Source organism: Peromyscus californicus, unplaced genomic scaffold (genome assembly GCF_007827085.1).
Source record: "Peromyscus californicus insignis strain IS unplaced genomic scaffold, ASM782708v3 Scaffold_9__1_contigs__length_137607984, whole genome shotgun sequence".
NCBI lineage: Eukaryota > Metazoa > Chordata > Mammalia > Rodentia > Cricetidae > Peromyscus > Peromyscus californicus.
In genome coordinates this window covers 11,601,382-11,614,168 of record NW_026294617.1, presented here as the reverse complement: position 1 = coordinate 11,614,168, position 12,787 = coordinate 11,601,382, and the positions used below count along the sequence as shown (strand labels likewise).

The 12,787-nt window shown below is 45.5% G+C and overlaps 1 protein-coding gene across 13 annotated transcripts in view; it reads left to right on the top strand.

Moving 5' to 3' along the window:
• Window positions 1–12,787, top strand: part of LOC128106497 (EGF-like and EMI domain-containing protein 1) — a 719,003-nt gene that overhangs the window by 44,998 nt on the left and 661,218 nt on the right. For 3 of the 13 annotated variants that reach the window (XM_052732019.1, XM_052732017.1, XM_052732016.1), the window contains exon 2: window positions 6,841–7,078. The exons of the other annotated variants lie outside the window; for them this stretch is intronic. In XM_052732019.1, the coding sequence (XP_052587979.1) occupies window positions 7,044–7,078 (35 nt within the window). In that variant the 5' untranslated portion in view covers window positions 6,841–7,043. The remainder of the gene's footprint in view (window positions 1–6,840; window positions 7,079–12,787) is intronic. 13 annotated transcript variants of the gene reach the window in all.

The window sequence follows — 12,787 nt, the reverse complement described above, 5'->3', positions numbered from 1 at the left end:
GCGGGTACTCACGGCACACAGTAACTAGGATAGCGGGTACTCACGGCACACAGTAACTAGGATAGCGGGTACTCACGACACACAGTAACTAGGGTAGCGGGTACTCACGACACACAGTAACTAGGATAGCGGGTACTCACGGCACACAGTAACTAGGATAGCGGGTACCAACGGCACACAGTAACTAAGATAGCGGGTACTCACGGCACACACTAACTAGGATATCAGGTACTCACGGCACACAGTAACTAAGATAGCGGGTACTCATGACACACAGTAACTAGGATAGCGGGTACTCACGGCACACAGTAACTAGGATAGCGGGTACTAACGGCACACAGTAACTAGGATAGCGGGTACTCATGGCACACAGTAACTAGGATAGCGGGTACTCATGACACACAGTAACTAGGATATCAGGTACTCACGGCACACAGTAACTAGGATAGCGGGTACTCACGGCACACAGTAACTAGGATAGCGGGTACTCACGGTACACAGTAACTAGGGTATCAGGTACTCACGGCACACAGTAACTAGGATAGCGGGTACTCACGGCACACAGTAACTAGGATAGCAGGTACTCACAGCACACAGTAACTAGGATAGCGGGTACTCACGGCACACAGTAACTAGGATAGCGGGTACTCACGGGACACAGTAACTAGGATAGCGGGTACTCACGGCACACAGTAACTAGGATAGCGGGTACTCACGGGACACAGTAACTAGGATAGCAGGTACTCACGGCACACAGTAACTAGGATAGCGGGTACTCACGGCACACACTAACTAGGATAGCAGGTACTCACGGCACACAGTAACTAGGATAGCGGGTACCAACGGCACACAGTAACTAGGATAGCGGGTACTCACGGCACACAGTAACTAGGGTACCAGGTACTCACGTCACACAGTAACTAGGATAGCAGGTACTCATGCCACACAGTAACTAGGATAGCAGGTACTCACGGCACACAGTAACTAGGATAGCGGGTACTCACGGCACACAGTAACTAGGATAGCGGGTACTCACGGCACACAGTAACTAGGATAGCGGGTACTCACGGCACACTAACTAGGATAGCGGGTACTCACGGCACACAGTAACTAGGATAGCGGGTACTCACGGCACACAGTAACTAGGATAGCAGGTACTCACGGCACACAGTAACTAGGATAGCGGGTACTCACGGCACACAGTAACTAGGATAGCGGGTACTCACGGCACACAGTAACTAGGGTAGCGGGTACTCACGTCACACAGTAACTAGGATAGCAGGTACTCATGCCACACAGTAACTAGGATAGCAGGTACTCACGGCACACAGTAACTAGGATAGCGGGTACTCACGGCACACAGTAACTAGGATAGCGGGTACTCACGGCACACAGTAACTAGGATAGCGGGTATTCACGGCACACACTAACTAGGATAGCGGGTACTCACGGCACACAGTAACTAGGATAGCGGGTACTCACGGCACACAGTAACTAGGATAGCGGGTACTCACGACACACAGTAACTAGGATAGCGGGTACTCATGACACACAGTAACTAGGATAGCGGGTACTCACGACACACAGTAACTAGGGTAGCGGGTACTCATGGCACACAGTAACTAGGATAGCGGGTACTCACGGCACACAGTAACTAGGATAGCGGGTACTCACGGCACATAGTAACTAGGATAGCGGGTACTCATGACACACAGTAACTAGGATAGCAGGTACTCACGACACACAGTAACTAGGATAGCGGGTACTCACGGCACACAGTAACTAGGATAGCGGGTACTCACGGCACACAGTAACTAAGATAGCAGGTACTCACGGCACACAGTAACTAGGATAGCAGGTACTCACGACACACAGTAACTAGGATAGCAGGTACTCACGGCACACAGTAACTAGGATAGCGGGTACTCACGGCACACAGTAACTAGGATAGCGGGTACTCACGGCACACAGTAACTAGGATAGCGGGTACTCACGGCACACAGTAACTAGGATAGCGGGTACTCACGACACACAGTAACTAGGGTAGCGGGTACTCACGACACACAGTAACTAGGGTAGCGGGTACTCACGGCACACAGTAACTAGGATAGCGGGTACTCACGGCACACAGTAACTAGGATAGCGGGTACTCACGGCACACAGTAACTAGGATAGCGGGTACTCATGACACACAGTAACTAGGATAGCAGGTACTCATGACACACAGTAACTAGGATAGCGGGTACTCACGGCACACAGTAACTAGGATAGCGGGTACTCACGGCACACAGTAACTAAGATAGCAGGTACTCACGGCACACAGTAACTAGGATAGCAGGTACTCACGACACACAGTAACTAGGATAGCAGGTACTCACGGCACACAGTAACTAGGATAGCGGGTACTCACGGCACACAGTAACTAGGATAGCACGTACTCACGGCACACAGTAACTAGGATAGCGGGTACTCACGGCACACAGTAACTAGGATAGCGGGTACTCACGACACACACTAACTAGGATAGCGGGTACTCACGGCACACAGTAACTAGGATAGCGGGTACTCACGACACACAGTAACTAGGATAGCGTGTACTCACGACACACAGTAACTAGGATAGCGGGTACTCACGACACACAGTAACTAGGATATCAGGTACTCATGGCACACAGTAACTAGGATAGCGGGTACTCACGGCACACAGTAAGTAGGATAGCGGGTACTCATGGCACACAGTAACTAGAATAGCTGGTACTCATGACACACAGTAACTAGGATAGCAGGTACTCAGGACACACAGTAACTAGGATAGCAGGTACTCACGGCACACAGTAACTAGGATAGCGGGTACTCATGGCACACACTAACTAGGATAGCAGGTACTCACGGCACACAGTAACTAGGATAGCGGGTACTCACGTCACACAGTAACTAGGATAGCAGGTACTCACGGCACACAGTAACTAGGATAGCGGGTACTCACGTCACACAGTAACTAAGATAGCAGGTACTCATGGCACACAGTAACTAGGATAGCGGGTACTCATGGCACACAGTAACTAGGGTAGCGGGTACTCATGGCACACAGTAACTAGGATAGCAGGTACTCACGGCACACAGTAACTAGGATAGCATGTACTCATGGCACACACTAACTAGCATATCAGGTACTCACGGCACACAGTAACTAGGATAGCGGGTACTCACGGCACACACTAACTTGGATAGCGGGTACTCACGGCACACAGTAACTAGGATAGCAGGTACTCACGGCACACAGTAACTAGGATAGCGGGTACTCACGGCACACAGTAACTAGGATAGCAGGTACTCACGGCACACAGTAACTAGGATAGCAGGTACTCACGGCACACACTAACTAGCATATCAGGTACTCACGGCACACAGTAACTAGGATAGCGGGTACTCACGGCACACACTAACTTGGATAGCGGGTACTCACGGCACACAGTAACTAGGATAGCAGGTACTCACGGCACACACTAACTAGGATAGCGGGTACTCACGGCACACAGTAACTAGGATAGCGGGTACTCACGGCACACAGTAACTAGGATAGCAGGTACTCACGGCACACAGTAACTAGGATAGCGGGTACTCACGGCACACAGTAACTAGGATAGCGGGTACTCACGGCACACACTAACTAGGATAGCGGGTACTCACGGCACACACTAACTAAGATAGCGGGTACTCACGGCACACAGTAACTAGGATAGCGGGTACTCACGGCACACAGTAACTAGGATAGCGGGTACTCACGGCACACAGTAACTAGGATAGCGGGTACTCACGGCACACAGTAACTAGGATAGCGGGTACTCACGGCACACAGTAACTAGGATAGCGGGTACTCACGGCACACAGTAACTAAGATAGCAGGTACTCACGGCACACAGTAACTAGGATAGCAGGTACTCACGGCACACACTAACTAAGATAGCAGGTACTCATGGCACACAGTAACTAGGATAGCAGGTACTCATGGCACACAGTAACCAGGATAGCGGGTACTCACGGCACACTGTAACTAGGATAGCGGGTACTCACGGCACACAGTAACTAGGGTATCAGGTACTCACGGCACACACTAACTAGGATAGCGGGTACTCACGGCACACAGTAACTAGGGTATCAGGTACTCACGGCACACACTAACTAGGATAGCGGGTACTCACGGCACCCAGTAACTAGGATAGCGAGTACTCACGGCACACACTAACTAGGATATCAGGTACTCACGGCACACAGTAACTAGGATAGTGGGTACTCACGGCACACAGTAACTAGGATAGCGGGTACTCACGGCACACAGTAACTAGGATAGCGGGTACTCACGGCACACCGTAACTAGGATAGCGGGTACTCACGGCACACAGTAACTAGGATAGCGGGTACTCACGGCACACAGTAACTAGGATAGCGGGTACTCACGGCACACAGTAACTAGGATAGCAGGTACTTATGACACACAGTAACTAGGATAGCGGGTACTCACGACACACAGTAACTAGGATAGCAGGTACTCACGGCACACAGTAACTAGGATAGCAGGTACTCATGGCACACAGTAACTAGAATAGCGGGTACTCACGACACACAGTAACTAGGATATCAGGTACTCACGGCACACAGTAACTAGGATAGCGGGTACTCACGGCACACAGTAACTAGGATAGCGGGTACTCACGGCACACAGTAACTAAGATAGCGGGTACTCATGACACACAGTAACTAGGATAGCAGGTACTTACGGCACACAGTAACTAGGATATCGGGTACTCATGACACACACTAACTAGGATAGCGGGTACTCACGGCACACAGTAACTAGGATAGCAGGTACTCATGACACACAGTAACTAGGATAGCGGGTACTCACGGCACACAGTAACTAGGATAGCAGGTACTCACAGCACACACTAACTAGGATAGCGGGTACTCACGGCACACAGTAACTAGGATAGCAGGTACTCACGGCACACAGTAACTAGGATAGCAGGTACTCACGGCACACAGTAACTAGGATAGCGGGTACTCACGGCACACAGTAACTAGGATATCGGGTACTCACGGCACACAGTAACTAGGATAGCAGGTACTCACGGCACTCAGTAACTAGGATAGCGGGTACTCACGGCACACAGTAACTAAGATAGCAGGTACTCATGGCACACAGTAACTAGGATAGCGGGTACTCATGGCACACAGTAACTAGGATAGCGGGTACTCACGGCACAGACTAACTAGCATATCAGGTACTCATGGCACACAGTAACTAGGATAGCGGGTACTCACGGCACACAGTAACTAGGATAGCAGGTACTCACGACACACAGTAACTAGGATAGCGGGTACTCATGGCACACAGTAACTAGGATAGCAGGTACTCACGGCACACAGTAACTAGGATATCAGGTACTCACGGCACACAGTAACTAGGATAGCGGGTACTCACGGCACACAGTAACTAGGATAGCGGGTACTCACGGCACACAGTAACTAGGATAGCGGGTACTCACGGCACACAGTAACTAGGATAGCAGGTACTCACGGCACACAGTAACTAGGATAGCAGGTACTCATGGCACACAGTAACTAAGATAGCAGGTACTCACCTCACACAGTAACTAGGATAGCGGGTACTCACGGCACACAGTAACTAGGATAGCGGGTACTCACGGCACACAGTAACTAGGATAGCGGGTACTCACGGCACACAGTAACTAGGATAGCGGGTACTCATGGCACACAGTAACTAGGATAGCGGGTACTCACGGCACACAGTAACTAGGATAGCGGGTACTCACGGCACACAGTAACTAGGATAGCGGGTACTCACGGCACACAGTAACTAGGATATCAGGTACTCATGGCACACAGTAACTAGGATATCAGGTACTCATGACACACAGTAACTAGGATAGCGGGTACTCACGGCACACAGTAACTAGGATAGCGGGTACTCATGGCACACAGTAACTAAGATAGCGGGTACTCACGGCACACAGTAACTAGGATAGCAGGTACTCATGACACACAGTAACTATGATAGCGGGTACTCACGGCACACAGTAACTAGGATAGCGGGTACTCACCGCACACAGTAACTAGGATAGCGGGTACTCATGGCACACAGTAACTAGGATAGCGGGTACTCACGGCACACAGTAACTAGGATAGCGGGTACTCACGGCACACAGTAACTAGGATAGCGGGTACTCATGGCACACAGTAACTAGGATAGCGGGTACTCACGGCACACACTAACTAGCATATCAGGTACTCACGGCACACAGTAATTACTAGGTCACGTAGATACAACACACAGTAACTACAATGCCAGGTACTTAATCACATGGTAACTGCAATGCCAAGACCTTACAGATCATAGTAACTCTAGGGCCATATACTTTCAGTACAAGGTAACTACAATTTCAGGAAAGTTTCCAATTCCCCAGGAGTTCTGCCTTTCCCCCCAACCCCCCTACCACACACACTTCATTTTCCCCAAGCACTGTATTCCGTACTTTGCTTATTTACTCACTTTTTTGTCTATTTTCACCTTAGGCTTTAAGTTCTATGATGACAGGACATGCTGTCTGTTTAGTACTGGACTTCATCTACAGTTACTTAAGAAATAACTGGTATGGAGTAATTGCTAGTAAATACTTGTTGAATATACAAATGAATTTCATGTTGCTATCTTGCTTTACATGTTCTCTTTGAGTGTATCTATTCTTTTGGTAGGAATGGGTGTCCTGTTTTTATTCATTGGCATGATCTCTAAATAGCAGTCCCTATCATCAACACCAGGTGCCGGGGTACAGCCATGGATCAGAGGTTGCTCTGTCTTCAAGAAGCCCACAAGTGAGAAGGAGGTGTGTCAGCAGCAGTGCAGAGCAGAAGGGGCTAGGAAGCAGCAGAGCTCCCGTGGCTCCCGGGCAAAGGCACACATTCAGCCAGCATCTATGAGCTGTCACCCACGTGCCAATCCCTGACTATTGTTCTGATGACGAATGCAACTCCTGTGTGACAATCAGGATTTGCTAAGGCAAGTATCTTACACATTAGCAGGCTAAGACAGGCCTAAGTCCTAAGGCCTGAGCTGTGTCAGATGCCACATTTTTCTCTTGTGGGAGGTTTGTTTAATTCTGTACCAACACTCATCTGCTTCCTGTTTGCTAGAGGTAGTTGACAGGGTGTACTTCAAGGAAATTTAACCATAAAGACTTTGACGTTATTGAGTTCTGCTGTTTAGTTGAACTATCCACTGGACAAAACCTGGAGTCTTCTGAGAGGAGAGCCTGGAAGAAATATCTTGATTAGGTTGGCTAGTGAGCTTGTCTTGATTGAGGTGGAAATTCCTACCTTGAGTGTGGGAGGCATTGTTTCCTGGGTATGTCCCTGTGTAATACAGAAAGCTAGCTGAGGTAATCCAAAGAGCCATTCATTTCTCTCTGCTCCTGGCTGCAGATGTGATGTGACTACCAGCTTGACCTTCTGCCTTGACTTCCCTCCACAGACGACTGTTGTAGCCTTGAATTGTAAGCCAGACCAGCCCTTCTTTCCTTAAGTTGCTGTCGGCCAGGGTATCTCATCACAGCAACAGAAATGAAACTAGAGCAGGAAGGAAGTGCTTGAATTTCTGATCAGTAGATGTGCTGACACAGTGTGGCAGGGCCACCATGAATGGGACATTCAAGAGTTCTTTAATTGTGCTGTCTTCTGGTCACTAGGCCAGATTAAAGTGCTTTTGTTTCTATGTGCCCGGAACTTTCACTTGCACATCATGAATTAAAAGACTTTGGATCAGTGTATGGTCATATCCATAACTTCTTCATGAGATGTGGAAAGGGCCCAAAGGAGAGTTTTGTCAGTGTTAATTGTCTGTGTTTAATGCCTCTGAGAATATTTGTTGAGGAAACAAATCCATAGCAAGAATCTGCATTTTAGCCTACAAATCTATAGAAAGCATGGCCTCTCTTGATCTTGGGATACAACACAGAGGTTGGTGGTGGGCAAAATCAAACTGTGTTGTCTTTATGAAGACAGACAGTGATAAGACAGGAAAAGTTCATTTACAAAGTAGAGATGCTGGCAGCATTCAGGAAAAGTCAACTAGGTATGATTCATCATTAGGATCCTCGGATTGCTCTGTCGTTCAGCAAATGCTTTCACACACATGGTTTACTTCTAGCTTTAGTGAGGTGCAACAATATGATGTCATGTTTCAGATGAAGAATCCATGGACCAGGTTAAGTTAACCCTGAACTTCAGCAAGTCACTAGTTAAAGTTGTTATAGCGGTGACATGTACGATTAAGATATTTTCTACTCTACCACTTTCTTCCTAGAATATTGGATGTTTGCATTATTAATAATGTTGACAAGATTATATTATTACTTCATGGTGTCTTCAAAAGTGAAGTATGTATTGTTTACTTTGTATCTTTTTTTTATTGCAAAAAAAAGCTTTGGCTGTTATTTAGTAAGTCTCTAAACTGCACGTTAAGGTGTACTTTATATTTTGCTTTTTTTATCTATAATTTGGGGTTTGTGGTGGTTAGTTTTTAATTGTCAAGTACAGAGGGCACAACAGTATGATTTCAGAAAGTCACTTAACATTCATTGTCTTTAGTTCTGTTTTGCACAACATGACCTTTGAAAGGTTTGTGGGTAAACCCAGGAAAACACATTCCCAGTGATATTTGCCCAAGAAGCTATTCATTTGAGGTTTACATATGACAGAAGGTAAATGCTGTCTTTGCAGAAGAATGCTGGTAATGTGACGTAGCAAATATTAATACAAAATGACATGTTCTTTAAAAACCTGTCAAGAGACCTTTTGAATTAGAGTTAATACAGCAACCCTTCGGGGATAGCAAAGACTAGATAGGAAGTCACATCTCCATCTGCATATTTAAATCATGTAAATCTGGTCCCCACCTTCAGCATTACCAATTTCATTGATTATAGTTTTTATTTTGCTTTGCACCCTGCCCAAGTGTCCAGGCAATTTAAAGTGGTTAGATGATCGATCTGTGTATATTTGTTGATTGATGACACTTGGCACTAGCCGCCTTGGAAAAAAAATGTTGTCATGAATGTCTTGATTAAATGATATACAAGCTACCATGAACAAACCTCTCCCAGTTGAATTTCAGCTGGTTGCATGGGCTGCGGTTTTTCATTTCATAGATTGGGCAGCTCAGTGACTGCAGATGGGGACTGGAAATACACTCTGAAGAAACCTCAGGGTGTGGGGGTCCCTACCTATGGAGCAAGTGAGAGTGCTGGGTCGTTTCGTGTAGTAACTACTGATCTGGAATCTGGAATCCCATCAAGACTATTTTTTCTGGGGAGGCATAGATGCTTCTGTAAAACTTAGAAAGTGGCATACACTGACACTCTGGCTGCAGCATGGCAGAGAGGAGCATTGCTTCAGTCACACCCTGTTAGGAGATTAGTGAAAGTCACAGTTCGGTTTTGTGATGGAGAGAGAAGGGCAGTGCTCATACCTTTGTCCTGTCTGTCCCTCATTGGAGAAACCTTGTCTCCTCCCATCTAGCAGAATGCTCCAAGACATGAAAGGAACCAAGTGAATGAAAATACAGCACACAGTGACCTGCTTGATAGGAACTCTGAAGGCTTTGGACATTTTCCTTACAGAGTCTCAGTGACATGAAAATTGCTTAGCTAGTATAATGGTAACATTATCTAAGGCAGATAAAGTAATAGGTGACATACATTTTGTTATAAATATGTGTATGAAGGGATGTTTATGAAGAAATAGCAATGACTTGACTGCTCTTATTATCAATATTTATGGGTGAAAAAACCAATGCTAGTATGTTTATATAACTTGTCAAAACTACACATCTAATTTTCCACAGAAGCTTGACCTCATTATGTGGTTTTCTACCTCCCAATAGCATATATGTGAACATATGCAGAACTAATGCTGCTTTTGTATTTAAATTATAAATATAACTTACACGATGGTTAGTTTAATGTTGACTTGACACAACCTGGAATCACCTGAAAAGAGAGTCTCAATCAGGTCTAGATTAGTTTGGACTGTGGCATGTCTGTGGGCCACTACCTTGAGTGCCTTAGTTGATATGGGATGATCCAGTCTGAGAGTGGGCAGTGCCATTTTCTGGGTTGGATCCTAGACTATGTAAGAGTGGAGAAAGCCAGCTGAGTGCAGGCATGCCTGTGTCTATCCCCTCTCTGCTCTCAAGTATGATATGACTCCACCTTGATACCTCTACAGTGATGGACTGTAATCCGGAGCTGTGGACTCCTTTATCACAGCAGCAGAAATGAAAGAACAATGCTCTATAAGGGAAGTCCTGATTGGACCTTTAGTGTTTCGTTTAATTTGTTCAAGTTTAATTTCTATTCTGCTTTATTTGTTCCAGTCTTTATTGATTCTTCTCTCCCTTTCCTCCTTTTCCACTCTTTTAATTTTCAATTAGATATAATAATTGATTAATTCAGCTTTAGGGCTGAAGATGAGCTTGATTGGCAGAGTGCTTGTTTAGTATCCAGAAAGGAGGTCCTGAGTTCAGTTTCCAGCACCATATGAGCCAAGAGTGGTGGTGCCCACCTGTGATCATAGTGGATCAGACTACCAAGTCAGGGTCACTCCGGGCCACTTATTCAGGGGCAGCCTGGGCTACAAGAGACCCTGTCAGAGAAGGAATGGGAAGAGGATGAGAATACTGGTGGATAGTCAAATCACAGCCTCACTCACCGTTCTCTGGAGGTACCTACCTGTCTGAGGGTCTTCTTGGTTGAGACTGCTGATAATAGCTAAAGAACTCTCCAATCCTATTTTTGGAGGTGACACTCCACGAGTCTCATAAGTCCAAGAAATTTGAAATGTCTACTGCTCTTCCCCAGCTCTTATTTTTGAACAGTCTGTCTAGATGGTAATGAATGTGAGGAGCCAGTGCTAACTGTTTCTGGAGGATTCCTGCTAATTTGATCTTTTAAATGTTGTAAGCAGAAAGACAATTACCCTGGTCTCCTGGGGTGGTGGGGAGAGGTGTAAGATGGTAGTGTTTATCTCATGTTTTTAATTAACATGTTTGTTTTTAGGGTGCCTCTTCTTCTTTGACATTTCTCCCTCTGGACTCAGCAAGGTTTTGAATCGCTGCTTCTCTTGCCAGGAGAACATCCTTTGAGAGAGGCCCTGGAGATGTGAAAAAACTCTGGCGCTCTGGAGATGTTAATTAGTACAAGTAAATAAATGGCCTGTTTATTCCTATGCGCATTTTAGTGCTGTCCCTTCCCTTTTTAAATTAAGAAGCAGAAAATGTGTTTGTGCTTAAATGTAGTGTAAAGTTTCCCATATTCCTCTGGGTACAGGTATGTTTTCCCTACTTGCAGAAAATATGTTCAAAAGCGTACTGTCTCCCGAGACAACATGCCTCCTTTGCATTGTTACTGCAGGCCTCCATGAAAAAATGATATCCGAATAATATTATTTCATATGTCATGGTAACCCGCTTCCTTATTTGCGTTTCTGTAATATGAAGTTGTGGAGAATAGGAATTAAAGAAACAGGGGTGTAGGAATTGTCCACCATTTGCATAAAACCCTGCTTTTCAAAAAGTTTAAACATACAGAAATAAGGCCTTCAGAACACACTCCAAATCCTTATCTTCAGGCTGCCTCACAGTAAAGACAGCTCAAGAAAATGAAAGGCTGGCCTACTTTGGAAGCCACTGAAATTAGTTTCAATACTTCTGCTCACATCAACCTTTCAAATTACAATGTTGTGGAATGGTACTTTTTACCACTGTTTTACTTAATCTCTAATACCAGAGTAGCCTAATCAAGAAGCCCTGTAGAATAGTGGTGACAGGGAGTTTGATCCCTGGACCTACACTCCCCATGTTCACACTGTAATTGTGCCGGCTAGTGTGTATTTCAGTAGCAGAGCTCATATCTGGCACACATTAGGCCCTGGGGTGAATCCTCAGCATCACAGAAAAAAAAACACAGAGCAAACCAAAGTGTGATTGTATCACTGGCTGCTTGCTCTGTGACCCAGGGTGAGAAGTTTTACTTACCTAGCCATGTTAGTTTCAGTCTCTCTCTCTCTCTCTCTCTCTCTCTCTCTCTCTCTCTCTCTCTCTCTCTCTTTTTCTGAAATGAGGTGGTACTGGTTGTGATAGTCTAGTGAGGTATCCAGTGTAAGATAATTCAAGTGATGTGGTCAATGATAAACATTAAATGGTTTTTATTAGTTCATATCATGGTTATTAAAAAGCTGAAGTCTAGAAAAGAGAGAGGAGTGAGTAGGGATTAAATCTTCAGGTATGAGTGTGTTTCGAATCTTAAATCATAGACTCATAACATTCCAGAGCTCTGAGATAATCTGCAAATGTCAAAATGGAACTGTTTTGGTGATTTTTATTCACTTTTGGAGACATTTCTGAAGTAGGGTAAGAAATAAGTGAAATGAATTATAGTCTTAAGAGATAACCAGTCATATCATTGTAGTATGCTGGAGTGATGCTGTCTCAATTATAATATTGCTATCTGGGCATATAGAATAAGACCAGTGCAGCCGCAGTACTAGTTAGTGAGAAAGAAACACTGTTTCTGTTGTTCAGACAGGAATTTTAGGGCATTTCAATAAGAATGCCACCACCAACAAAACATACATGCATGTCAAAACTGACTATGTAGTCAGAGAACCCAAGTGTGCCATCCCATGTACTTTATCGCTGAAGTTGAGATTTGGA